The 24,952-nt window shown below is 35.4% G+C and overlaps 4 protein-coding genes across 4 annotated transcripts; 3 read left to right on the top strand and 1 right to left on the bottom strand.

Moving 5' to 3' along the window:
- Positions 1,676 to 3,975, top strand: LOC104729684 (uncharacterized protein ycf39-like). The gene is made up of 7 exons (XM_010448658.2): positions 1,676 to 2,150; positions 2,222 to 2,320; positions 2,579 to 2,773; positions 2,943 to 3,035; positions 3,129 to 3,224; positions 3,319 to 3,459; positions 3,571 to 3,975. The coding sequence occupies exons 1-7, from the start codon at positions 1,773 to 1,775 to the stop codon at positions 3,745 to 3,747; spliced, it is 1,179 nt and encodes a 392-aa protein (XP_010446960.1). The 5' UTR covers positions 1,676 to 1,772; the 3' UTR covers positions 3,748 to 3,975.
- LOC104729685 lies at positions 11,866 to 15,611 on the top strand. The gene is made up of 4 exons (XM_010448659.2): positions 11,866 to 13,587; positions 13,681 to 13,880; positions 13,976 to 14,199; positions 14,295 to 15,611. Exons 1-4 carry the CDS (start codon positions 12,144 to 12,146, stop codon positions 15,040 to 15,042), a joined length of 2,616 nt encoding a protein of 871 aa, XP_010446961.1. The 5' UTR covers positions 11,866 to 12,143; the 3' UTR covers positions 15,043 to 15,611.
- LOC104729686 (probable serine/threonine-protein kinase At4g35230) lies at positions 19,136 to 22,225 on the top strand. The gene is made up of 9 exons (XM_010448660.1): positions 19,136 to 19,608; positions 19,692 to 19,827; positions 20,074 to 20,207; positions 20,318 to 20,423; positions 20,517 to 20,602; positions 21,000 to 21,188; positions 21,270 to 21,434; positions 21,511 to 21,624; positions 21,763 to 22,225. Exons 1-9 carry the CDS (start codon positions 19,240 to 19,242, stop codon positions 22,018 to 22,020), a joined length of 1,557 nt encoding a protein of 518 aa, XP_010446962.1. The 5' UTR covers positions 19,136 to 19,239; the 3' UTR covers positions 22,021 to 22,225.
- Positions 22,942 to 24,528, bottom strand: LOC104729687 (kynurenine formamidase). Its single transcript, XM_010448661.2, has 5 exons — positions 24,013 to 24,528; positions 23,830 to 23,902; positions 23,643 to 23,740; positions 23,451 to 23,521; positions 22,942 to 23,347 (listed from the first exon to the last, which is right to left on the bottom strand). The coding sequence occupies exons 1-5, from the start codon at positions 24,479 to 24,481 to the stop codon at positions 23,222 to 23,224; spliced, it is 837 nt and encodes a 278-aa protein (XP_010446963.1). The 5' UTR covers positions 24,482 to 24,528; the 3' UTR covers positions 22,942 to 23,221.

A 24,952-nucleotide genomic window follows, 5' to 3' on the forward strand; every position in this document is an offset into this window, starting at 1 on the left:
AAAAAAAAAAAAAAAAAAAAAAAAAAGTTTAGAAACCATACTGAAAAGAATGTGGCCAGAGAATCCACTAAGAAACGCTCCAAAAAAGCCGAGCCTTTCTGCTCCTTCCACGCTTCCTTGAAGCTCGAGGACAACCGGGAAGATCCCATGGCTGATAAAGCCCTTCCACAGACCTACAGATTTTTAATACAAAATCATTGAATAGCGAAATTGAAGAGATCATTCGGATAAATCAAATTTGGACTTGCTTTCCTTACCTTTGCGAATTGCGTTCGAGACATCGTCTTCTTCTTCCTCCTGAGAGAGTCGGCGGCGATTTTTTTGTTCTTTTCCCAGTTAGGTTTTTGTGTTTTTTTTCGGATGGGAGAGAGAATTTATTAAAATATGTATATACAAATACACTTTCTTTCGAATATATTGGTATAGTCTGGTGGTATAATGTGGTGATAATTGGTATAATATAAAATAAAAATTCACATCATTTACTCAAAATGAATAAATACATCAATTATCTAAATGATGTGAATTTTTATTTTATATTGATTATTGAAATATAATATAATATAATAGAAATTGAATCAATTTTAATTGATACCAAAATAGATAATTATAATATCACTTATAATAATTGATGTGAAGTTATACATATTTGCTTCATTTATCAATAAATAATTTAATATTATTTCATTTAAATGATACAACATACATATTTTTTTTAGTGTATATCTAAACCGAAAACTTTCTCTCATTTTCGCTGGCGGATTAGGTCGCGCCATCACTAATATGGCGGTAAAAGAGTTGGGAATGCGTGGTTTTTGGTCTCTGACCCCTCGGTTCAAGTTTGCCAAACTATGCAAGTGTTATAATATGCAAGTGTTAATTCAGTTGATGAGTTGCCATATATGCTTATTCAAATTGATTTTCCTCTTTGTAATATACAAGTGTTACTTTAGTTTATGAGTGTGTGCCCACCTGAACAACAAGAATCTTATTTATTTATAATTGATTATCATTTTGCTTGTACATTGGATGTACATACCGAAAAAATGGCATACTACAAGTATAAACTAACTTGATTTTTTTCAAAAACGAGTATACACCTATTATCACCATTTCATCATGTTGTTAGGTGGATGTATCGTTACATTTGTGTTAAATACATAGAACGATTTCAAAGTTTACAAGAAAATCGATGCAATTGAGAATTAGTTTTAATAGAAAAAGACATTTTGTTGTGTCTTTTTTGTTTTTGTAAAATTTCTTCTATATAATTTAATTATTATGTATTTCCACGAGTATTTAGTGTATGGCTATATATTAATTTTTAAATATTCATAGTAGTACTAGTGTGGCATAAAGTTTTAAAATGAATCGTAACTCTTGGTGCTTTAAACTAAATTTGGTGATCTGCTCTTCTTTTATGAACAGACATTTAATAACATCAATCTCTTAAATGTGTATACACCTACTAAATTAGTAGTATTGTTTGCTAATATATTGGAAAAAAAAAACATCGGTTATACTTATACCCGATTAATAATTAGAATTAGAAAATTAGAGCCCATAATCCGGCCCATGGAGTGACCCAACTGAATGAAAAATAAAAAAAAATAATACAGCTGGTTTTATTTTATACTATATAGTATAGATTAATTCCGTGGCAAGAAATGAAAGCCAATCCACGAGCTGACGTGGCTAAACTCACATCAACTAACTGTCGTCTCTCTATCTCTCTCACTTTGTCTCTCCTCTCTTCTCTTCCACTAGTGACGATGGCTTCTCTCAGGCTCCCCGCTCAGATTGTTACACGTGGCAGTGGCACTCTCAACCATCATAACTCTTCCGGACGTCTCTCCTGGCGGCGTTCTCTCACACCGGAAAATTTAATCCCGCTCTTCCCATCCTCCTCCTCGTCCCTTAACCGGGAACGATCAACGGTAGTCCCGGTCACATGCAGTGCTGCGGCGGTTAATCTTGCTCCGGGGACACCTGTCCGACCCACGAGCATCTTGGTGGTTGGAGCTACCGGAACTTTAGGAAGACAAATCGTCCGGCGAGCTTTAGATGAAGGTTATGACGTTAGGTGCTTGGTCCGACCAAGACCAGCTCCCGCCGATTTCCTCCGTGATTGGGGCGCCACCGTCGTCAATGTACGTATTCACATCTTCTCCTCCTTTAAGTCTTTTATAGAGAAACTAAACCGGAGTTTTGTGTGGTGTAGGCGGATCTTAGTAAACCGGAGACAATTCCGGCGACTTTGGTCGGTGTCCACACTGTTATTGATTGTGCCACGGGACGTCCTGAAGAACCCATCAAGACGGTAAGCTTCTTAATCATCTCTCTTTCTTTTTTGTTAAAGCTTCAATTTTGATTTGGCCAGGAGATTTTGTAATTCTTGTTGTTAAAGATTCAATTTTTTATTTGTGAATTTAGCCTAAGCGAGACTTTGACTGGCTTGTTGTGTCTAATACTCTCTCACTTTCATGCCTTTGCTTTGTACGTTTGAGTGTTGGTTGGATAGATTCAGGGAGGGTGGTGGTTCCAATGTGATTAAAATGTTAATGTGTGTTCTGTTTAGGTAGATTGGGAAGGTAAAGTTGCTCTGATACAATGTGCAAAGGCTATGGGGATTCAGAAATATGTCTTCTACTCTATCCACAATTGCGATAAGCATCCCGAGGTTCCTCTCATGGAGATTAAGTATTGTACTGAGAAATTTCTTCAGGAATCTGGTTTAAACCACATCACCATCCGGTTATGTGGTTTCATGCAAGTAAGCATCACTCCCTTTTATCTATCTGTCTCTTGTACCTTTTTGGAACTTATGCATCTAGTTGTCCTTCTTGACCGTTGTGGAAATTGAGTACTTGAGATTATATGTGTGTGGTAATAATGTTCTGATTGTTGTCTAATCCAGAGTATTCTTCTATACCTCTCTGCAGGGTCTTATTGGTCAATATGCAGTTCCAATTCTTGAGGAAAAATCTGTTTGGGGAACAGATGCACCAACTCGTGTTGCTTACATGGACACACAGGTGAGTAAACAAATGTAGATGTACTTCATTTCTCTGTGTAAATGTGGGTGAAGCACACAAAATGATTTTAACATGTTCCTCATGCTACAACAGGATATTGCTAGGCTGACACTTATAGCTTTACGCAATGAGAAAATCAACGGAAAGCTTCTAACTTTCGCTGGCCCTCGTGCATGGACAACCCAAGAAGTAAGTAGGGTTATAGTTACCGCTCTTTTGTATGAAATGGATTATGAAATGTTATTGATGCATAAGCTTTTTCATTACGCTGTTCTCATGTCAGGTGATAACATTATGTGAGAGACTTGCTGGGCAAGATGCAAATGTCACAACCGTTCCAGTTTCTGTATTGAGAGTCACACGTCAGCTAACTCGGTTCTTCCAATGGACAAATGATGTCGCGGATAGACTGGCCTTCTCAGAGGTAATTGGCCTTTATCACCTAACGATGATGGTTGTTCTTTTTGTTTCATAGTAGCTTTTCAGATAAACTGAAATCATGCTTCTAATATATATGTGATACGGACACATTCAGGTTCTCTCGAGTGACACGGTGTTCTCTGCTCCAATGACCGAGACTAATAGCCTACTAGGTGTGGATCAGAAGGACATGGTGACTCTAGAGAAGTACTTGCAGGATTACTTCAGTAACATATTGAAGAAACTTAAGGATCTAAAGGCACAATCCAAGCAATCAGACATCTACTTCTGAGTTCTGACCTTGTGGTGATAAGATTCAACACTATTTTAAAACTGCATTTGCATCCATACTGTGAGCTTCATTGTATCTTATGTTCTTCAATTGGTTATTGTGCTTCTTCTTGTAATTAAAGAGAATTACTGTAATGTAAATGTAGCTTGAGGTACCCAGAGAAATTCTTTGTTGCCTTGAGGAGAAACCAACAGGTGAAAAAGATAATGAGATTACTTTTACGAACCATCTCTGTTTTAACCTTTGTTAGAAGCTAGGCCTGTGAGCGTCTTGTTACTATTTTTTCTTCATCTTAAAGTCTTCTTCTAATTTATTGGTTCTTGACTTCTTGTTATTGTGAGTAAAAGAGAGAGAGCTTTTCCCAAATGAATAGTAAGATCAAATAAATGCCAAGTCCTAAGTCTCAATGTAATTTGAGAACTTAGCAAGTGGAACAAGATCATTCACTATCTATGGTTGAAATTTGCAATCACTTTTGTACGAATCCAAAAAAGAAATGATCCATTGGATATCAACTTCTAATCTAGACCAGCAAATTCACTTTTAAGATCAGAAGTAATAAGTGTTTGCAAAAGGTGTTTTGAGTTGTTAAATCAGTATCTTAAAATCTTTTAGACCTATAATCAATATCTTTTTATAATGTCGTTTTGTAAAAGCAGTAATTCATACATACACACTAAAACAAACAACAAGACATTGGGATGGTACGATCACGTTTAACAAATCAAAATCTGATAATTAAGGATATATAAAGAGGAAAAGAATTGTGGAATCTAATCATAGGGTTAGGTCGTTGATCATCATTTAGGTTGTCTTGTCTATGTCTTTCCGTATAATATTTTCATTGATTTTATTCCATTGATATAGTACAGTATTAAATAATGAGAGAAGAAACAACAACATGAAACCTCGAAACCACATTCACATTCTGTGTTCTCCCCTAATTGTTTCTGGCCTACCTCGACAGCGACCCCGATCACTTAAACCAAAGATAAACGGTCTAGTTACATTTTTTATACACATCCTTACTTGGATGAAAATTTCATTTGTATCACCAACATGATCTAAACAAATCGGACTTAAGAATCTTATTAGACTATGGCCCAAAACATTAGAATTCCACGAGAAAGTAAATAAATAAATCAAATATAATTTACTATACGTTAGGTAAAAGAGAAAAAAAAACTATAAGTCCATATAAAGTAAAAATACTAGGCATGCATTATTGATTGATATGTCTCACTACACTAATGCCAAATTGCCAAAGGAACGTTTGTTCTGTTTAGAACTTTTTCAGATCTTTTCTTTTGTTTCTCTCTCTCGAACGTAGGAGGCAAAAGAATTTCAATAATAGAGGAGAAACAAAATAAAAATATATAGACAGATGGAAATATATAAGTGGGCATGATGAGGGAAGTGATCTATATACTCTAGTGGCAGAAAAAGAAGATAAAATCCAATGAATGCTCTTCACAATCAGATCAGACCAGTCTTTATTTTTCTTTAATATATATACTTTCTATTAAATTTGGGCTAAAAACCAATTGGCAATTAGTAGATTGACCCTAACCCTTTATATATTAATGATAATCCCTTCAAACTTCAGATGTGGGACTTGGATTGTATCCAACAATCTCCCTTTCAATCCAAGGACCACGCCTCCTCGAGATGACAACTCCATCTCGAACCGATCCCACTTGGACCGATAATAAACCCCTTCTTGGGCCCCCATTACTCGGGTTAACAAGAGGCATGTCCTTATCCACTTTTTCTAAATCCACCAAGATTTTTAACCTTGGGCTCTGATACCATATTAAATTTAGGCTTATCATGGGCTTCTAACTAAAAACCAATTGGCAATTAGTAGATTGACCCTAACCCTTTATATATTAATGATAGTCCCTTCAAATTTCAGATGTGGGACTTGGATTGTATCCAACACTTTCTTAATTATCAATTTTTATATTTAGATATTGGGAGGGAACAGTTGCTTTCTGTTGGATATTCTCTTTTTACATTTTTGACCTATCTTTCACATAAATATTGAATATTTTCCCATACTTTCTCAACCGTATTGTTTATGATTTTATAAAGTGATTACTACCTAAATGCCTAACGAATTTAGAATTTTAAATAGGTTAAATATATACGTGAAAGAATTTAGAATTTTAAACACAAAAGCATGCAGGTCGTTCCACACCATAAAAACAAACAATTAAGCAGAGAGTTAAAGCTTTATGAGGAGAAACTCAGGTTCCAAGGAGGAACACAAGAAAGTCAAAGCGATTCTTTCAAGTTGAAATTTCTACTTTTTTTTTTTCCTTTTACAGGTAAAAACGAAGCTTTTCTATTTGTTAGCTTTACGAGAATATACTCTTTGGTTTTAGGACCCTTTATTAAAATGTCTGCAACTAACTACTGTATTATCGATTCTCGTAAGTTATTTGTTTTTCCTTGACCATTTTTCTTTTTTGACCATTATTTTTCTTGTTATGTCAACTATTAGAGTAATATTCACAGGAGTGAGGCATTGAATTGAATGATGTAATTTTTTATAATTTGGACTCACCATGTGATCTATTGCGGCATTAATTAGTAATATACTATATAGTAAGAGATTCATATATACATAGACTTGCAAAATTATTTATGAGATACATAAGTGGGTTAGTGGTCACACCTCCGTGGTTTCTCTATCAAATCTATAAAGCTTAAACTTTAATTTGGTTTAATCTTTACAACTTGAAGACCACTGGACCAGTGAAAGAAAAATTTCTGAATTTCTATAAAAACTTTTTGATTTGCTTCACTTCAATCCCAAGTGAAAGTTATGAGAGGACCAGTGAAAAAACTACTTAATTTAGTAATTTTTTTTCGAAACCTCTTTCTTTTTTCAAGCTACTCCACCCCAAATGTTTTATAATTGACAGTTTCCTATGCACTTTTTTAAATCAAATTTATAGTATTAAAATCTGAATTTGCAATATGAATTTTGCAGTAACACGAATCAACCTACTTATCTGGGAAAATAAATTAAAACTTTACTATAATTACTAAAAACACTTTCACAACTATGTAACGATAGCTTTAGTAAATTTCTCATATGTTGTGTGTGTAAAAGCAAGATATTTCGTATATTATTAAAAAGCAAAAATTAGCTCAAAATAGCTCACCCACCATTGTCATTTATAGAAGGAGAGAGTTTCTTGCAGTGTGACAAGAAAGCCACCCAAAACATTCGCAGCAATGGAAACATTTCCCTTATAATTCACAACACTTGGATTTTCTCTTTTTCCTTATTCAAGAAGGTTTTTATCTAAAACATAAGACCCCCCAAAGTCATAGCACATGAAGGTTTTGTTGAACCACCAGACAAATTAATATTCCACAAGTTAAAAAGGTTCTTTAAATAAACAATGTCGTATTCCTTTAAAACAATTATAGTTATATCTCGACTCGACTGCATCCCCAACGAGAAATTTTTTTATAGAAAAACAGTCATTCCTAATAATTCTTATGTAATGTCAATTAAAAAGAAGAACGCTTGATCAAAAATCCAAAAATTCCTTATTGACTAATGTCAATTATGTTGTAACGCATGCATAAAATGACTAAAAAATTAGTGTACGTCGTAGACCTAAGACTATAGTACTACTATATTATAATATATACACACATAATTAAATTGATATATAAATCGGAACATGTGTATAGCGAACCTTTTTATCGCCAGTGAAATGTGTGTCACATGTCACTGTCGCCGCCCAATTATTCTGTGCCGTATTCTCCCCCTTCTTTCAATCCTTTCTTATGTGTTGTGTTTATTCGTCCTATAAACCCTACATTCAGTCTACTTCCATTAATGACCATCACAACAATAACAACAAATTTATTTTACTTACCAGAACTTTATTCCAAACCCACTAATTAGCAGAGGAAAAGATAGTTGCATGGATTATAGTTATACTATATTAGATTTTTTTCTGAAACTCATTAACTCACACACATGTTTATTATTTTATATACACGCTAATAATGTATGACCTAATCTATAGTGACATCTACAATTGCGTTTAAGTATACATAAATCAGAACTTATCCTCTATAATAGAGTTACATAGTATTGATTTACATATGAAATCGTGATGATCAACGATTGCTGAATAAGAGTAGTTTGAACCGTTATCTTAACAATAAGTGCAAACTTTGTTTTTAAGAACTCAACTTTTTACCATCTTTAATTTTTCAGAAATTTGAAATATATTAGTTTTGCTTAGTTACATCAAAGGTTTATAAATTTTGGCCAGAAACCTGCATAATCCGGTGTGGTAGCACATTACAATGAAAACTGTAACCCAACTGAATAGCAACACAACACTTATAATCTCCGGAATATGGCTAAAGGTAATAGTTTCATTATATTTTATGCTTTATTAAAAAAAAAAAAGATGAATTATCTTACTCAATTGATTGACGTTTTTTCTTTCGTTTTTGGTCTGCGATTGACGTTTTCCTTCTCTATATTTTCAGCCATAAACAAGTTAAAAAAAAAAAAACAGTCATTCAGCGTAAAAAGCTGAAACGTTAGTACCGTTTGGTACCTAAATAAGTCAGATATTAAGGAGAATATCTATGCCATTATCATTACAACAAACCTACAACATTGACAACTTTTTCAATATTTTTCTCATATGCCAAACAGCAGTATCTGTAATACTACATGCAATAAAAACTTTTACTTGGAAGGATCTATAATACTTTTTTTTGGTTACTATCACAACTGATCGCTAACAAATATCAAGTAAAATTAAGACTAATTGACAACACTGACAAAATTAAGAGTAATGGCGAGTGGATGTAGAACATATAATGTGCATAACAAAGAAACTGGAACTTCATAAGCCAAAGAAAGACAAACAACGATGGTGTTATCTAGATTCTAGAATGGGCAAATTAAATGGTGTTGAGCTTGAACGTGCTTAACTTGATAAGTTAAAGAAAGTGAGGCAAATAAAAAGGTGATAGGGACAAGAAGAAGAAGACGACGTCACGATGCATTAAATTCAATGTATAGCATAGTACTGTAAAATGTATTCCTTTTTTTAAAAGTTACTTCTACATTTTCATTTACAAACACTTCGAGTATAGTATATAAGTATTTACTTCATCACTCTTTCCCCAAAATGTAACAATCAATTGACTTATTGAAGTTGGGTAGGGGACCAAAGTAACTTTCTCAAAATGTCCTTACATCAGAATCAACAGGCTCTTCTTATATTCTGCACCTAACATCCCTAAGATTTTGGACATTTGTCAAATAATTTTGCATGACAATTATATATGATCTCCACTATTTTGGATTTCAGGTAAAGCATGAATACTATTTAATTTTCCCTTATGGAAACTACGTATATATATATATACTTATGTTATCGAGTAATTGGGCTTTTGTTCGCATTCCCCGTACCATTTATTATTAGAACGTACTAGAGTATTGTACAACCGTTCGAATGAATTCGTAACCGTGTGGCGTGAATACTCTATATATACGAGTTATCAAGGGAATGATAATCTTTCCGATAGACCCATTTTTTCTAAGAGAGTAGTACCAATTACTAATTGAATTTCTTGTCATACAGTGAATAAGATTCATTTGGTCTTGCAAAGAATGTTTTAAATAGGAAAGTAAGTTAGCAACTTATGGATACAATTATCCTCAATTTTGGGTTAAAAACCATAGAATTTTGCTATGTAGAACATCCATATAGCCAACTATAATTTGATAACATCACATGCGCATTATTTTGTTTTTGGTTGAAATCATAACGCTAAATCTAAAGATGTATAGAAGCTTCTATCCTTCGTATCAACTCAACCATTGGCCTATATAATAGGAGTGCTTTACTTTCTATTTTTACTTTCAGTTACCATGTGCGAGTGCGACAGTGCAATAGAAACGCAGACAGATTAATTAAAGAACCCTTAATTAAATGAAACACCAGGTTTTACTTGTCTTAATTTAGGAAACGATAAAGGATCTAGCATGCAGTAAAAAGGCAAATATTATGAAGAAAAAAAAAAAGACAAATATTTTTTTTTTTAAAGTAAAAAAGAGTTTGTTAAATAAAAAGTTAAAAGAAAACAGAAGGGACAAAAGGGTTGCTTCTGCACCAAGTTATTCTGCGTATATAACATTTTATATACTAATTTATAAGGCTTCGATGCTAAGTATTCTTATCGGGTGTCAAATATCCTGAGGATAGTTCGTCACCATTTTTTTGTCGCTACGGACCTGATTTGTTTTGTCTTGACAATGTGCATATATAGTCATTAGTAAATGTTAGACTGTTCCTAGTCAGTAACAAGTTAAAAAATAAAAATCGGTGTGCTGTTATAAATCTGATTCAACAAAATATACCAGTTTTGTTTAAAATTTAGTAAAGTTAATAAAGTAATTTGAGGTATGACGACAGATTTTGTAGAAACATGTCGACCTTTCATATTTTTTCTTTTATGCAAAAATATGCCTAACATAACGCAAACAAAATTCATCGTGGTTCTTCAAATATCTGATGATAGTAACATAACACCTTAGGACAAACTTTGACCCTAACAAAACACCTTAAATAGGACAAAGGTTTAGATGTCGATATAACACAATTTATTTTTCTAACTGTTACGATATAGTTATTTTAAAACCAGCGTTTGAAAATGAGTATTTGGAGCTCGAATGCATATAGCAGTAATCGGCACGTAAAGATTTAATTTATGACCTACATGGCTACATTGCATGAAATTTAAACCTCTCTAGAATTCCGGAAAGACTCTAAGTGCAAAGGAAACTTCCGACGAGGAGAATATATACGTTTTGAAAGTTATATTTAGGAGGGTATGTATTAGAGTTGTCTGTGTCAAGTTGTTACAAGCTTTTTGTTTTGTTTTGTTTAATCGTCACACATTTTTTTCATACAGCAAAAAGAAGTCGTCACGCACTTTTAGCCTTCTTAATTTTTGTATTTTGGTTTTTTAGGCTACGTAATACTAGTATTATACTACTATATAAAAAGTAGCTCAAACAATTAAATAAGTGTCGTTTTGGAATTGTATAGAATTAAGTTCAAATTCTGTCTTTAAATTCTTTCTCTTATTGTTTTGGTTTTCTATGTATATTTTTTTTGGTTCTGTTAGCATCACCCAATCGAGAATATAAAAAAATAAATAAAAGAAGAGTCTAGTCAAAGAGAGAGGAAGAAACATGACGACGTTAGCATCACACCTGAAGCCTGAAGAGTGCTGAAAGCTGTATAACAAACATCGATTTAGTTACGTCTCTCTTGAACACCCAAACCAACTACAGTACGATATTAAAAAAAAAAAATCATTTCATTCCATTGACAATTTAATCAATAAATTATTTTGATACACAAATACTAATTAAATAACAGACATAAATTCAGTACGAATTTTCATCATTTAATTACTTACGTTACCCGTTACCATCATATTAAAACGATTTTAAAATTGTCCAAATCAAATACACTATCGTTACGTAATTAAAGACTACAACCAAGGGTATAGTGGGAATAAAAATGGTCAAAACGAGTCAAAGTTACCGTCAAACTCAAAACCACAAAGCCAAAGTAGTAGAATCGTACTTACACGACACGTTATTAAACTTAAAACATCAAAAACTACTTACTAGAAACCAACCGTATCTTCTTTTTTTTTTTTCAAAGATCCATGTCATCTGTCTGAATCTCTATCTCAAAGTACTGTCCCAAAAAGGTTAAATTTTCCAACAACAAAATAAAAAGATATAATTTTGAGAATTTGGGGATAATTAATTGTTCTGCAAAAAAGGAGATTATGGTAAATAAAATAAATAAATAAAGAAAAAAAAAAAACACCGACTCATCCTATGGGAGAAACGGACGAAAATCTCGGTGCTGGCAAGATTCCTTCACAGTCCTTTGCTGTTTTTTTTTTTTTTGTTTTCTCACCTTTTTTTTCTTCTTCTTCTTCATCTTCTTGAAGCTTAAAAAGAAAAAAAATATATATATCTTTTTTTTTCTTCTCATAGAGAAATTGAATAATTATCTAATAGTAAGACAATCACTTCACAGTTCACACAAAACATCTTTGCTTTATTTGAGTTTTGCTATCAACATCAAACCCACACCTTCTTTTGCCCCTTATGCGCCTCCATCTCTTATTCCTCTCACCTACCTTTCAACTCTCTCTCTCTCTCTCTCTTTCTTTCTTTACGAAAAGTCTTTTAATTTCAATTCTCTCTATACCTGATTTCAAAATCTTGTGTTTCCCCTTTGTTTTTTTTTCTTTAATAATTTAATTTGATTCTTTTTTTTTTTCTTCTTTTTTAGAAATAATAATTTGATATGGGTTGTACAAGTTCTAAGCTTGACGATCTTCCGGCGGTTGCTCTTTGCCGTGAACGTTGTAATTTCTTAGAAGCTGCGATTCACCAGCGTTACGCTTTAGCTGAATCCCACGTGGCTTACACTCACTCGCTTATAGGTATCGGTCACTCCCTCCATCTTTTCATCAACCACCACCACCGTTTCATCTCTTCCGGCGGCGCTAACGGCGGTGGTGATTCCCCTAGACTTAACCTTCCTCCTCACAGAAAAGGTGACCCTCATCACGACGACGACGACGACGGAGGAACAAACTCCCCCAAAAAACCAAAGCTTGCTTCTTCTCACCACGCTCACTCGGGTTCGGGTTCTGATTCGGGTCATCTCGAATTCGATTCGGATTCCGACGACGACGACGATGACGAAGACGATTTGGATTTGGATTCGATGCATCACCTCTCTCCTCAACAACACCACCGTCACCACCATCTCGGAAATTACCCAATACCCGAGTCAGCACCACCTATGGTTGGTGGTGGATACATGGAACAACAACCGGGTTATATAAACCGGTACCCGAACCCGGAGATGATGATGGGTCATCATCTCCCTCCTCCTTACTCTGGTGGAAACAGTTATATGCATATGAATTACATGAAGAACAGCTCCATGCCTCCTTCTGTTGTCTATGAGCAAAGACCAACTAGTCCTCAACGTGTCTACATAGGCGAATCATCTTCTTCTTCTTCTTATAACCCATACCCTCCTCAAAATAATTCATATTTTGGATACTCAAATCCAGGACCCGGACCCGGACCCGGATACTACGGTGGTGGTTCTACAACTGCTGTACCAGCTTCGAAACCGCCACCACCTCCTCCTTCACCGCCTAGGTCTAACGGTTGGGATTTTTTGAATCCGTTTGATACTTATTACCCTCCGTATACTCCGAGTCGAGATTCGAGAGAGTTGAGAGAAGAAGAAGGTATCCCGGAGCTAGAAGACGATGATTCACAGTACGAGGTTGTTAAGGAGGTTCACGGCAAACCAAAATTCGCTTCCGGCGGTGGTGGTGGTAATCTACCGAATCCCGCCGCCGTGCACATGATGAGGGAAGAGCCTCTGCCTCCGCCGCTTGATAAGTCTGGTGGAGGAGCAAGTACTAGCGGTGGAGGAGGTGATGTCGGAGATGCGTATCAGTCTAGACCGAGTGTGTCGGTGGAGAAAGAAAGGATGGAGTATGAAGATCACGTTGTTGAGAAAAAGGTCGTTGAGGATGAGGAACGTCGGAGTAATGCTACGGCGACACGTGGTGGCGGTGGTGGTGGAGGAGGAGGAGGAGGGCCACGTGCGGTGCCTGAGGTTGCTAAAGAGATTGAGAGTCAATTCGTGAAAGCTGCAGAGTCAGGAAGTGAGATTGCTAAGTTACTTGAAGTTGGGAAGCATCCTTATGGTCGTAAACATGGTAAGAGCTTGATCATTTATAGTTTTGAGCTTTCTGCAACTTGTTGAGTAATGTTTTGAACTTTTTTTTGATGTTTTGTGAATTGTGGAGCAGCTACTTCGAAGATGTTGCACGGGGTTACTACTCCTTCGCTACCTTCTACCTCTGGAGGACCTTCTCCTGCTGCTGCTGCTGCTACTGCGCCGCCGACTTATGCAGACATTGAAGAAGAGCTTGCTTCGAGGTCTAGGAATCTTTCTTCGACATTACACAAGCTACATCTTTGGGAGAAGAAGCTTTACCATGAAGTCAAGGTAATGTTTTTGTATCAAAATCTTTGGTCTTATAACACTATGATGTGTTCTGTTCTGTTCTTTTGTCTGAAGAGAGAGTTTGTTACTCTGTGTAGGCTGAGGAGAAATTGCGACTAGCTCACGAGAAAAAGCTAAGGAAGCTAAAGCGTTTGGATGAAAGAGGTGCTGAGGCTATGAAAGTAGATAAAACAAGGAAGCTAGTGAGAGATATGTCCACGAAAATACGGATTGCGATTCAGGTTGTGGACAAAATATCAGTGACGATTAACAAGATTAGAGACGAAGACCTATGGCCACAACTGAATGCATTGATTCAAGGGTAATAATATAAACTTGTCTTCTCCAAACATATATATATGTTTCAGATATTTTAGAATGGAAACTCTAATCAGTTCTTGATTTCGGTTATTATAGGCTTACAAGAATGTGGAGATCCATGCTTGAGTGTCATCAAAGTCAGTGTCAAGCTATTAGGGAAGCACAAGGCCTTGGACCAATAAGAGCAAGCAAGAAACTAGGCGTTGAACATCTAGAGGCGACTAGTTTGCTTGGACATGAACTTATTAATTGGATTTTGGGATTCTCGAGCTGGGTTAGTGCGCAGAAGGGATACGTAAGAGAGTTGAATAAATGGCTCATGAAATGTCTTCTCTATGAACCTGAGGAAACACCTGATGGAATCGTTCCTTTTTCACCTGGTCGGATTGGTGCACCACCAATCTTTGTGATATGTAACCAATGGTCTCAAGCTCTAGATAGAATATCAGAGAAGGAAGTTATTGAGGCAATGCGTAGTTTTACTACAAGCGTGCTTCAGCTTTGGGAACAAGATCGGTTAGATACGATGATGACTGGTCATGGGGATTCAGAGAAGAGAGTTAGGAACATGGACAGGGAAGAACAGAAGATACAGAGAGAGATTCAGGCGTTGGAAAAGAAAATGGTTCTTGTGGCACCGGGTGATGGTGGTAATAGTCTTTCCATATCAGGCAATGTTGTCTACCAGAGCGATACTAGCAACGATAGTTTACAAGGTAGTTTGCAGCGGATTTTTGAAGCTATGGAGAGATTCACTGCTGAGTCTATGAGAGCTTACGAGGATCTCTTACAACGCACCGAAGAAGAAAGTGCTCCACGAGAACTTGAGGAAGAAGAGGACTAATAAGCAAAATGTAGGAGGAAGATCTTTGCTTATTTGAATCTCATGATCGAGCTGTTTGCTGATCTTGCAATGCCGGAATGTTCGTTATCTCCTTTCTGAGACGCAGGCAAGAAAAGCGCATCATCATGATGATGATCTTAGAAGAGGCAGGAACCGGGCTAAGATACGGCCAGTCGTCTGGTGAACTGAGGCATTTTATTGCAGTTGACTTTGAACCGGATCGTTGTCATGCCATGGTGGAGAAAGGTTTGATAACTTTGACACTTAGCCACTTATGACGCAAGTCACAGATATGAGTTTGAGTCTAATAATTCTAAAATTCGGTCTTTGTATATAAGACGCTTAGGACAAAAAACTTATGATTATTCTCAACAATTTTTTTTTGTAAAATCCTAAGGTTAGGAGGATGAGATAGCTCAGGCAAATCTTTTGTTTTTCTTTTTTAAATTTAATCTTTTGATACCGGTGAGGGGTCATGTATTATTTATCGGACTTACTTCTGTGTCCAAAGATGCTTTGGTCTTGAGCAACTGAACTGTCTTTTAGTGGAGTAAAAAGTTAGGTTTATATTCTAAGACAAAACAGAAAACCCCAATTCGAATCTTATTTTAGATTTGGAAATTTTCCTATAATTCAAAAGAATCGCAACGCAACCATAATCGAACTTTAGCTCCTTTTTATTTACCAAACTGTTATATATTTTAAAAGATTGTGTACTATTCTTTAACATATTTTTACATGATTATGATTTTTTTTCAGAACACATATTCATCCATGCCATAAGAAATCTTGTTTTTTCATCGGTTACTCGAGACTTTAAAAAGTAAATGCAACGATCTGCTAATATTGATACATTCAGAACAAAACTATAACATGAACTTCACATATAACTCTGAAATAGCGACAAGTATTTCGCAAAAATTATAGTGTAGCAAAACAACATAACATTTGATACTGTTTCTTTGGTTATATGTTTTCTCGATTCCACTCCCTACGGCGTAACCTTTATATAGATGGGGTTTAGATTTTCCTCATTCGTAGAACAAAAATTTCCCAATTTTATATTCATTGCAAGAAGACTAACTCCAAGCCTCACCTGAACGTGTAAAGTTACTTGATCTAAATCAAAATGACCCATAGAGATAAAACTCCATGGCGAATAGAGAGGTAAGTGTATCTTCAATATTAAGAAAATGGAGAGACTTTAGTATTGGATCCATATAAATGTCTAGATTGGAAGTGATCACACCACACGTCTCTTTTCGGCTTTTCATAAACGGTAATTTTTGTACCATTCGGCCAAGTAAAATAAGTCACATCAATGATTTTCAAATCACTGGTCTTTTGTTTTTACGGTTTTACCTAACTACTGACAGAAACTAGATAACGTTACTTACGCGGCATTAAATTAATTTTAATGATCCGGTACTGATAATAAACATGCGAAGTTTTATGTTTCGACACATTTGCTCATAAAACAAAAATTCTTAAAATACACGAGATAAATGGCGAATGTTGTACGTGAAAGATATGCATGGCCAATAAGTTACTAAGCTTACGAAAAATAAATTAATAATATTACAATACCTGACCAGCTACCAACATTAATGATTCATGTGAAACTATAATAATAATTAAACCCAATGTTTTCAGTACTCTCGACTAGTACCTGCGCCAATACAGTTCTCGTCTTGAAGCTGCCGTGCCTAACATGATTAGCGTGAACTTGACGTCTCGTGTGTCAATCTTTTTTTTTTCTTTTTGTTTGTTGTGAAATAATTTATTGACATAAAGCAATAATAACATGCAGAGAATAAGTGCCAGAAGATATTATTGCGATCCAACCATAGGTTAATAATCAGTACTATTTATTAGTAGTATATTAGAGATAGTGCTCGAGCATCTAATCATATAAGAAAGCCAATTACTCTGGAGCATCATTGGATCACTTCACTCTTTGCCTTTTTCAACACAAAAGAGACAGCTCTTGTGTTCTTGAAAGCTCAAAAAGCTCTGTTTCCCCAAAGATATATGGGTATTACAAATTGCAAGCATACTTTTTATTTGCATACATCCAAATTGAGAATATGCTAATTGGAGTATTCTTTTGAGTGGTAATTTGAATCTATACATAAGCTCTGCTTTCTCAAATTCTTCAATCACAAAAGGGTTTTTGACTTGAGCGCACAATTCTATAAACAGGCCCATTCGTTTAATTAATCATGTCCAGTTTACTGAAAAATACAACAACTTACTTGCTCTAAAGATAAAGTATATAAAAATTATATCCCTACTCGTTAATATAGTTTCCCTACCATCAATTCTAATTGTATATATATTCTTTTATTAGAAAAAATTATAGTAGTTCAGGTCCATTACTAATTAACAGTTGAAAGTTTGAAAGCTTAATCCATATATTTTGACCATGTTTTGTAGTATTAGGCTAGCCGTCTTTATTAAAAAAGGTACCACGTAAGTCGTAACTTTATCCAATTTAAATTTGGTTATCTCTCTAATATGTGGTGTAATAATATTAGCTAAATCAAATTTAAAAGAATTTAGAATATTTAGCCATATTGGCTCATTTGGTTTCCAGATAAATATTCTAAATTCTTTGAAATTTGTTTTGGTGGTTTTGAAATATTTTTGTCTTAAAGAGAGATATAAACTTCTTAAAATAAGGTTCTTTCCTAAAAAGATTTATTCTAGTTTATTACTAGGAATAGCGCACATAAATAATTATTTTTGGTAATTAGAACTCAACTGGAAAGAAATATGTCAGTCTGTCAAATCCATTGAGAAAATTGATATTCACCATTCACTCTAATTAGAAGGTACTGTACAAGGGCAATAATGCAGAAAACACACACACAAAATCCAAAATATCACACGGTTTTAAAGTCAACTTCTAAAAAAACTTGATATTTTCTTCTTCACACGCTTGTCTCTTTACAGTATACGAAAGTACGAACCTTTTGAAATAAGCTTGCTAGGTACTTAGAACTATGAAAAAAAAAGAGACTTGGTTGAAATGGTAATGTTTGTTGAATAAATAAGAAGGAAAAAAACGAGAAAGCAAAAGTAGGAATGGTTGATGATGATAAGTCATTCCAATCACAAACCATTTGAGCTGGCAATAATGTGATTTTCCTGAAAATCTCTTTTGGTACCACAAAGTTTAAATCATTGAACATCGGAATCAATTTATTGTATAATAGTATAGTATATATACAAAAGAAGTTGGCTTCTTCTGAATCTTTGGCTTTTTCAGTTTTCAAATTCATTGCTTTTACATAAAACATATATTATAGTTCCAAAAACAAAAAAAAAAGAAGAAAACTCACACAACCATGAAAAAAATGAATAGGAAAAAATAAATAATTTTTTGTGTCAGCACCAATTACACCATGCAAAACCACTAGTATATAAACATATATTTTTAGTTTATTGTTACTTATATAAATAATTCTAAAATTAGTTTATGATTCAAAAATATTTAACCTTCGATTTTCTTTCTAGACATTAGGTTCATTCTAAATGTCTGATTAGCGCCTACCGACATTTTAGAAATCTTTAGTTTAGATGAATGATAAAAATTTATAATCATGTTTTTGAAGTTTAAAATATTTCTATTTTAGTAAATACCGTATTGACAAGAAGAAGACGGAAATCCTTGACAAAGCACTTATAGAGAAAGATGCAACTTATGCGGAGAAAACCAAGTTATATTCTCTTGTTATGGCCATTTGTGTTGAAGCCCGTTATCATCTTTTGATATACGGGAAGTCTTTATGGTTCTTCGAGAGTTCAATCAGTCTGGTAACAAAATGTTTTTGGTTCAAACAATGTATCGGTAAAATTCTTTCCTCTTTTTGTTGCAGGTTATAAAAAGATCATTATGTCTGTGTAATTTTATTTTCGTCTTTTATCTTTTTATTTGTAATCTTTCTGAACTCTTCCTTCTTAATATAATCCATTAAATGAAAAAACAAAAAGAAAAAGAACAAGAAGAAGACAGAAGAAACTTACCTCAGGAGTCAAAACAGAGTAATTGAAAAAATAAAACAATAAAAATCCGATTTTTATGGTCTTTTTTAATTTTCCAAACACTATCTTTCTCTTTCTCTCTCTTACAAGGGAAGGGGAGGAGTCGAAAGAGAAAACACTTTCCGACTTGGGTAAGAAAAGTTTTTTTTGATGGGTTGTTGTCAATCCTTGTGTTCCGGTGAAAACCCACTTGGTAAAGATGCAGCTCAGCCGTCACAACTCTCTCAAAACCACCACGGAGGCGTTACGACGGCTGATAACGGCGTAATCGGAGGAGGTGGAGGTAGCGGTGTAGGCAGCGGAGGAGTAGGAGGAGGAGGAGGAGGAATCCCATCTTTCTCTGAGTTCTCATTCGCTGACCTTAAAGCAGCAACAAACAACTTCAGTTCCGACAACATCGTATCAGAGAGTGGTGAGAAAGCCCCAAATCTTGTTTACAAAGGCCGACTTCAGAACCGTCGTTGGATCGCTGTCAAGAAGTTTACTAAGATGGCTTGGCCTGAGCCTAAACAATTTGCTGTAAGCATAAGAAACCCTTTTAATTTGATTCTATCTTTGTTTTGTTTTTTCTTTTTCTTTTCTGAAATTTTTGTTTGTTTCAGGAAGAGGCTTGGGGGGTTGGGAAATTGAGACATAATCGGTTGGCGAATTTGATTGGTTATTGTTGTGATGGAGATGAGAGGCTTCTTGTTGCTGAGTTCATGCCTAATGATACTCTTGCTAAGCATTTGTTCCATTGTATGTTTCTTCTTCTTTCTTACTAGAAATAATGAATTTGGTTGTTAGTCCTTTTAGGTTGTAAATGTGTATCCAAAGCTGTGAAATTTAGTCTCTTTAGTTTCCAGTGCCTTGGCAAAGAGCCTGCATTTATAGGGTTGTGCTGTTAGATGGATTAAAAAGAGACTATTTTAGGTGAAGTAGTAGAATGTCTAAAAGTTGCATTTTTGTTTCTTTATCTTAATTCTTGTTTTGGTCAATTCACAGGGGAAAATCAGACTATCGAATGGGCTATGAGGTTGCGAGTAGGATATTACATAGCTGAAGCTTTGGATTATTGTAGTACTGAGGGTCGTCCATTGTATCATGATTTAAATGCTTATAGGGTTCTCTTTGATGAGGTATTTTTCTTTTTTCTCAAAGATTTCTTTCATGCTTAGGATACTGTCTCACACACACTGTGATCTTAAGGCGGCACTTAACATGTTTTTTTTTTTAATGAACATTGTAGGATGGTGATCCTCGGCTTTCATGTTTCGGCTTGATGAAGAACAGTAGGGATGGTAAAAGTTATAGCACAAATTTAGCATATACACCACCTGAATATCTAAGAAATGGTAAATTAACTTGTTTCTTTTAATACACACATAATGTTTTTGCACTTTTGCAAAGATGGATTTCATTTCAGTGTGGTAAAATTTGTGTTGTAGGAAGAGTGACCCCTGAAAGTGTTACGTATAGCTTTGGAACTGTCCTTCTGGATTTGCTTAGCGGAAAACACATCCCTCCAAGCCATGTAAGTTCCTATCTATATGTTTGAGTAGGAGCAAGTGTAACACTACAAAAATGTGTGTTTTTGCTGTGAAATTATCCACTCACTAGTCATGATTTTGGTTTGAGTTATGTGAAGCTACCGTAATTGGTCACATTAAATATGGTTACTAGAAACGATATGATAGTAATGATACTGCTCCCTCACTGCCTCATTTAAAATTATCTATGATATGTGTTACACTCTTCTTTGTTAAGCACTATTTATAAGATATAGCTCTCAAATATGTCAATGTGATTCTTGGTTCTTGCATAGTTAAGCTTGAAAGACATATGTCATGTAGTACCAGTGAATAAGTTGTGTGGTATTAGTTTGGGAGCGTGATATCTTGATAAGTACTTATCATATCTCTTACTTTTAGGCTCTTGATATGATACGTGGCAAGAATATTATTCTGTTGATGGATTCACACCTCGAAGGAAAGTTCTCAACTGAAGAAGCTACCGTAGTTGTCGAACTCGCCTCTCAATGTTTACAATATGAGCCTCGAGAGAGGCCTAATACAAAAGATCTTGTTGCAACTCTTGCACCATTGCAAACTACATCAGACGTAAGCAAAACATCTTTTAAATCCCAGCTTTGACTGAGTTCTTGAATTCCTCTTTTTAAGTGTTAAATATTCTGGTTACAGGTTCCCTCTTATGTGATGCTTGGAATAAAGAAGCAAGAGGAGGCACCTTCAACTCCACAGAGGCCACTTTCACCATTAGGTGAAGCCTGCTCAAGAATGGATCTCACAGCTATTCATCAGATTTTGGTCATGACACATTACAGAGACGACGAAGGCACAAACGAGGTAATAAAACAGTAGTTTTGGTTTCAGTTACTAAAACACGTTAAAAAGTAGGCTGGCTAACTCTTGGGGATTTCAGTTATCATTTCAAGAATGGACGCAACAGATGAAAGATATGCTTGATGCACGGAAACGCGGTGATCAATCTTTCCGGGAAAAAGATTTCAAAACAGCCATTGACTGTTACTCACAGGTATTAATTTGCCGCTACTTCTTCTTACATGTCCAATCTGTTTCTGTTCCATTCGGTATTGATCTCGGGTTAAAACAAGATTGTATATCTGGATATGATTAGTACTCATATTGGTACATACGTTGCTTATGTGGGCAGTTCATAGACGTTGGAACAATGGTGTCTCCAACTGTATTTGGTAGGCGAAGTCTATGCTACTTACTATGCGATCAACCAGACGCAGCACTACGTGACGCGATGCAAGCACAATGCGTGTATCCAGATTGGCCAACGGCTTTCTACATGCAGTCTGTGGCACTAGCGAAGCTGAACATGAACACAGACGCAGCTGATATGTTGAACGAAGCAGCTCAGCTCGAAGAGAAGAGACAACGAGGCGGCAGAGGAGGATCTTGATTCTTGAAACACAAAGTGTTTACCATCTTGTTGTAAAATTTTAACGAGCTTCAAGAATTCTTTTTTAAGAAGACAGAAAGGGGAAAAACCTGTTAAAAACTTGTTGCTATGATTGTTGATTGGGGATGTAATGTAACCAATAGGGGAGAGAAGAAAAAATTGATGTTTGTTTGTATGCAATACATGTTGTATAAGTTTTAATGGACAGAGTTTCGAAAAATACAAATTGCTCTTTCACATGTATCATGTTCTGCTCTTCAATGTAAGACTCATGGCGTTAGTAATCAAGTAGCTCAAACATGATAAACCTGGTTCTCTTGTCTTGAGAACACATTAACACCTCGTACTAACCCATGATAAAGATAAAATGGTTCCGTTGATTCACCCCAAACCGATAACACATGAAGAAGAAATCGATCTGCAAAATTTTCACAAAAAGTTGTCATCCTTTTAAATGGCTTAGTAGCCACTGTCATCCTTTTAAATTGCTGCTAGCCGAGCGATCCAATTTTACAGGATGTCCCCGACGGGACAATCAGCTTTGTCACTACAACACTTTATAAACCCACTCACTTTCTTTCAGTTAAACGATGTGGGACATTGTTAACAGCTTCGTTGAGCCTAGTATAGAAAAAGGCCTCTCCCTCTTATTCTTTGTAAGCCCATTTAACATTATTAATCATATTTTCCCCACCTTTTAAGATAAACACTTTTTACCTTTTTACTTTTTTAGGGTGTAATTTAACTCAAAGCTATTATAGTAAAGATCAATTTCAAATACCTTTGGGGAATAAAAACCATGCCAGTGTAGATCACTTCCTACCTCAACAGAACCTTCTTTTCACCGCTGGCCCAAAAGCCAAGAAAGGCTTCCCCATATTCAGCAATACTCCTCCCACTGATGATATCTATGGCTTTCAGTTTACAATAGGAAATATATTTTCCGATTAAAAGTGTTTTTCATTGATTTAATTGTCAAGAAGCCTAAGATCTTAAGTACATTTATTTTACACTGAAAACTTCCTTCTTAAGTGGTTCATACTCTCCTCAACTTCGTCTTCTCTGTACCTCTCTTATTGCTTCCTACTTCATTCTCCACACTGGTTGAATAAATCTAGCACAAACTGATATTCAGTTCATGACGCTAAGCAACCTTGATTACGGACAACTGCGGAACTGGCGGGTTTGTGAGGGAGATAAATCAATCGATGAGGATGCAACGAATTGGAGCCCCTTCTGCTCCAACTAGTCTTAGTGGTAAGCAATGGACAGTGTAGAGTCCTGCCTTCACACCATCCAGCTTCAATCCCTCCACAAGTATTGTCTCCTGTCAAGATTTTATAATTTTCTCAACCATCAATATCAAATCTTTTACTGATTTACATTCTTCTATCTAGCAAAAACTTAAGGGACGGATAATGCTTGCTTACCCGGTCTTTGAGGAATACTAGGTGAGACGGAATCAGATCATCATATGCAGCTACTGATAAATAATCAATCCCTACATTTTGACATGGATACACCACAATCTTAGAGATGCCATTGCTTCACCGACCAACCCAAAACAGGAACAAGGAAAACAGAAACCTTCATATGAAAAAGTGAAATGGTTTGATTATTACCGACAAGTTTGATGTCTGTATTGTCTACCAACCACTGCGCACCATCCTTCATGAATCCGACATAGCTTGTATCGAACTCTTTCTTAAACATAAGACGCCTGAAAATGTTATGTTTTTTCATCCATAGTTAACAACAAAACCAACACTCATTTCAGACATATGACAAACAAGCTTATTACACTGTTACCTGTCAGTGTTCAGTGTTCTGAAAAGTACACGACTAACTCCTTTTGGAATGTGAAGAGACTTCATCACTTCCGCTACACAACAAAACATAAACAAGGTGTCTTAATAGTCTTCTAATCACTGTCTTTAAGCTTAATTAAGTTAAATCAAAGCTGTAGAATCGAACAAAGAAGTTTTCACTTACCAGTAATGTTCTTATCCTTAGGAACATCAACCAACAAGGCAAGACCATTGAGGACACGAAGATCAAGCGAGTCAACATCGAAACCAGCATCGTAATACTCGTCGTAGACGTGTCCAGGGGAATCAACGTGAGTACCAGTGTGCGTTGGGATCTTCATTTCAGAGTTGTTAGCGAGTGATCCGTTCTTCATACTCGCAGCTAACCATAGAAAACGTCCGAGTCCTTCAGATGAGTCCCACGACGGCATCTCCGGAGTGTAACGGTGACTGATGTCGTATATTTTGCCTTCTTCTTCGCCGTAGACTTCACGGCGGATAGGTTTGAGCTCATCGGAAGCGAAACCTCCGTCTACAGGAGCAGTGCCGGGAATGGATGGATAGGCGTCGGAGGTAGCGGCGGAAACGGGAAGAGAAGGGAGAGATAGGATTGTGGTGATGACGAGGATGAGGAATAGTGAAGGAACAGCCATTGTTTTAGGTCACTGTGATGATTTCGATCACATCACGAAGAAGATGATGATTCGATTTTGACCATTTTGGGTTATTTTTTTATATTTAATTTATGGGCCTGAGTTAGACTTATAGGCCCAAATCATCAAGACAAACTAGCAGATTATAACAGCCCAAATTGGTAAGATCATGAGTGTGTGAATAAATTGGTTTGTTCCGAACATTTTACTACCTTTGTCGGCCACATTGTAGTTTGATAAAATAAGATAGATTACACTAGTTAGACACATGCAAAAACCATTCAGGGTTTGTCACATTGAAGAAGCATATGATACGATAATATAATAAATTAATTCTTTCCAAAATCAATATATTCTTTTCAATAATCCATAGCATCAGAATATAAAAATAATTAAAATAATTAAAATCAATAAAACCAAGAATATTAAAGACATATATCAATATGATCTATTTTAAAGTTACTCATAGAA

Source organism: Camelina sativa, chromosome 12 (genome assembly GCF_000633955.1).
Source record: "Camelina sativa cultivar DH55 chromosome 12, Cs, whole genome shotgun sequence".
Classification (NCBI taxonomy): domain Eukaryota; kingdom Viridiplantae; phylum Streptophyta; class Magnoliopsida; order Brassicales; family Brassicaceae; genus Camelina; species Camelina sativa.